The sequence below is a fragment of the Alligator sinensis genome, unplaced genomic scaffold, assembly GCF_000455745.1.
Source record: "Alligator sinensis unplaced genomic scaffold, ASM45574v1 scaffold1295_1, whole genome shotgun sequence".
In the NCBI taxonomy this organism is placed as follows: Eukaryota; Metazoa; Chordata; order Crocodylia; family Alligatoridae; genus Alligator; species Alligator sinensis.
The window spans coordinates 606379-610220 of record NW_005841880.1 but is presented as its reverse complement, the minus strand read 5'-3'; the positions used below and the strand labels follow the sequence as shown (position 1 = coordinate 610220).

The 3842-nt window shown below is 55.7% G+C and overlaps 1 protein-coding gene across 1 annotated transcript in view; it reads right to left on the bottom strand.

Moving 5' to 3' along the window:
• Nucleotides 1-3738, bottom strand: part of THOP1 (thimet oligopeptidase 1) — a 10821-nt gene extending 7083 nt beyond the window's left edge. Inside the window, exons 1-4 of the mRNA XM_025196388.1 lie at nt 3505-3738; nt 1755-1903; nt 1072-1179; nt 291-393 (exon numbers count right to left, since the gene is read on the bottom strand). Coding sequence (XP_025052173.1) covers nt 291-393; nt 1072-1179; nt 1755-1903; nt 3505-3628 — 484 coding nt within the window. The 5' untranslated portion in view covers nt 3629-3738. The remainder of the gene's footprint in view (nt 1-290; nt 394-1071; nt 1180-1754; nt 1904-3504) is intronic.
• Nucleotides 3739-3842: the final 104 nt, after the last annotated feature.

Sequence of the window (3842 nt, the reverse complement as noted above, 5' to 3'; positions counted from 1 at the left end):
TGGCACAAACCAGCTGCTCAAAGACTGCATGCAGGTATAAGAGGCCTCTGGGATGGGCTTACATGGCAGCCACTGTACAGATCTTCCTGGACCAAGCAAGCCAAGGCTGGGCTGCCAGTTAATCCTGCCTGCAGACTGCAGTGGGAAGTGGCTGCTGGAAAGGAAGCTCCAAGCAGGGGCTGCAGCCCAGACCCCCCGTTTGAGTGATGCACACGCCACGGCAAGCCCTAGGCTGGGGGAAGCACGACCCCCCCAATCCTGTCCCTGTAAGTACCGAGCCTGGCCCTCACCGAGCTCCTCCTTGGAGAAGGGAAGGAAGGTGGTGTCCTCGTTGAGGTTCTTATTGAAGTCGATGCAGAGCAGGCTCAGCTTCTTCTTAATGGCTTTGATTTTCTTTGCAAAAGAAGCAAGCGGAGATGAGCATGTCAGGCAGGGGAGGCTGAGCGGTACCTCCAGCCGGGCTGGCAGTTTTGCACCCCCAGCTCCCCCATGTTTGCTGCGGGTATTTCTCCAAGCAGGATGGCACAGTGCTGGCTGTATGCAGAGCCCTCAACCTCAGTCTGGCTCGGGTCCACCACCCCCAGCACACCTGCTGTTGGCTGGCTAGAGCAGCTGCAGGTGACCAAGGCACATCCAGCCTCAAGCTTCTCTTCTTTCTCCTTCATTTCTATTTTTAACCCACCTCGTGCCCTCTGCTGCTCGGCCCAGCCAGCTGCCGCTCAGTCCCCTACTGAGAGGACTGCCCTCACCAGCTCAGGAAACCCAAGCCAAGCCTGCTCGCCATTTCCCAGCGCCAGCCCCTGCCTGCAAGCCTTAGGTTACTGTCACTCCCAGCTGGGAGCTGCTTTCCTACCAATGCTGCTGAATAGGACTTCTCACCCCAGAACCTGTCCAGACCCTTGGAGAAGCGCAGGAAGGGAAACCTGGGGCAAATCCCCCAAGGTCACTCAGTGAACTGGTGACGGAGCCAGGGATACAGGATGCCTATGCTCTGATCTGACCGCTAGACCCTGATCTTTAGCCCCATGGATGGGCCCAGACAGCCTTAGTTTCTGGTTCTTGCCATCTCACCTCCTGCGTGTCTTCAGGGAGGTGTAAGCCATTTCTCTTGCCCAACTTAATCAGCCTCTCCAGGTATCTCTGGGCTTCAGGCCTCAGGGATGCACTTTCCACTTTCTCCTGTAAAACAAACAGCCAGGGGCATTAGGAAGGGAGGCAGCAGCGCCCTGGGACCAATGCTGGCTTGCCCAGAGCCGGGGAACTGACTGGGCAAGGCCCACATACTGTCATAACGACTGCTGACCCTGAACAAGACAGATGTCTCCTGCTAAAAGGACGAGACCTGAGAGCGGAGTCACTGACAGGTCATTTCAGATGCAATCATTGCTTTCATCAGGGGACCTTCAAGGCACTTTGCAGATTTAAACCCACCCCCAGCTTTCAAAAGCTGGTCAGCATCACTCCCCTTACTGTGCAGATGGGGAAACTGAGGCAGAGAGCATGAGCACCTAACATTTCAAGCCACAGACGGAGTCAGAGCTGACAACAGGGCCTAGAACTGAACCCTCTGTCCTTCACAAGAACAACTTGATCCTGTTTACCCTGATGGGGCAATTTAGCATTAAACTGGACTTAACAGAGTCCCCTGGTACACAGAAGGGACTCACTGGCCCCCCCAGAAGCACTCTGCAGACTTCCTAATCAGACACTAAGCCCCTCTTGCCCTGGGCATGTGTCACCCCCCTGCCACAAACCTGGAGCCAGACGATCCTCTGGTACACATCCTGCCTCATGCTCATCTCCACGTCGAACTCCGAAAGCTTCTTGTCAGCCTCTGTGCTCGCCGTACGGATGTCCTTGCAAGGGGAGACGTGCTGGGGGAAGTCCAGCATGTTTCGGTGAACTGGAACGACAGAGCCAGGGGCTGAAGCTGTGGCAGGGCAGCTGGCCTCAGCCTGATACCACACAGGCAAGGGATGCTTTGTGGAGGCAATGCAAACCGACAGCCCCGCACGCTGACAAATGAGCCAAGTAGCGGACAGCAAGCGATCCCACCAACCTGCCTCACTTCTGACCTGACAGGACCTCCCTCCCCCACAGCCTGCTCCATCCCCGGTCTCTACAGTGATCCGCTGGGATCGGTGCAAGTTCCTTGGGGCAGGATTCTAGCCGTCTTACTGGTCTGGAATGTATCACACAACCTTCTGGCTCTGTGGAAATTCATAGATTTATAGATTTTAAGGCTGGAATGGACCTCGCAAGATCATCAGGTCCAGCCCGCCCGCACTAGGCGGAAAAGACAACTGGGGCAGGTGACCCCAGCAAGGTGACCGTCCAGTTTCCTCTTAAAGATTTCCAGGGTAGGTGACTGCACCACGTCTGGAGGGAGTTTATTCCAGTCCAGGCACCCTGACTGTGAAGAAGTTTTTCCTAATGTTAAGCCTGAAACGGTCTTCCAAGAGTTTGTGGCCATTGCTCCTGGTTTTCCCCAAGGGTGCCCTGCTAAGCAGCTGTTCGTCGAGCCCTTGATGTATTCCCCTGATGTGGCGGTCAGCTGCTACCAAGTCTCCTCTCAGTCTGCTCTTTTTTAGGCTGAAGAGACCCAAGTCCCTCAGCCTTTCCTCGTATGGCTTGCCCTGCAAAAGTCCCTGATCATATGGGTGGGTGCTTCTCTCAAGCTTTTGCACATCCTTGTTAAAGGGCGGTGCCCAGAACTGGACACAGTTCTCCAGCTGCGGTCTCACCAATGCCGAGCAGAGCGGGAGAATCACTTCCTTGGTTTTGCTGGAGATGCATCAGTTGCTGCATGCCAGGGTACTGTTAGCCCTGGTGGCTACAGCTCACGGTCATGCTGTGGTCTATTATTATCCCCGTGTCCCTTTCGTTCGTGGTGCTGGTCAGTTTGTCACCACCGAGCCTGTAAGTTGGGGACTGTTCATCCCCATGTGGAGAGCACTTTACACTGCTCAATGCTGAACTTCATCTGGTTCCGACCCGCCCAATTTGCCAACCTGTCTAGACAACTGCTCAGCATTTAAGATCCTACAAGGGGAAGGCAAAGTCTGCGTGGTTTATCCACCCTGACATGCCGAGATTGAGCGGGCATTTTGCTGACATCAGCTGCATTTGTAAGCCTGGTGCAATTATTCTGCACCACGTAAGCCCTAGCTCCTAAAAACAAATATGTAGGTTAAAATCGAAAAGGGGCTCAGATAGCTATGTGGTCAGGTGTCAGCTCGTAGGAGCTGGGGGTGGAAAGGGCCTTTTATCCCAGAGGCAAAGAGGTTTTGCTGCCAGGAAGCTTTTCATGGCAGTCTCCCACGTTTCCTACCCACTCCCCCTAGTTGGAGCCCCCAGATACAAAGGCTAACGAGAGGAAATGCAGAGCAAGGCTGCAGCGGTTAATGATGGGAAGAGACGATTCCACAGACCAAAGACCTGAACCGTCATCCAGCTCCTCACGAGAGCTGCTGAGATTAAACTGCGTCCCGTGCCTCCGCGTACCCGTATACTCCACCTCCACGTCAGCCAGAGCCTTGAGGGTGTTCTCGTAGGAGACCTCGCCCTGCTCCTGCGCGCCCACGCGGTCGTACACCTGCTTGGTCCTTTCCACGAGCTCCACGGTCATGCTCTCGATCTGCTCGGCCGTCAGGTTCCATCGCAGCCGGTTGGCGACGGGGCGGGGGGGCTGGCTGTGCACAACGCTGCCTGGGACAGCCGCGCACACCGGGTCACCGACGGGGGAAAGTCACCAGCGAATCTCCCACCCCCTTTTGCCCCCGCACTGCTTCCCACCCCACTTTTGCCCCCCCCACTACTTCCCATCCCCCCCTTTACCTCCC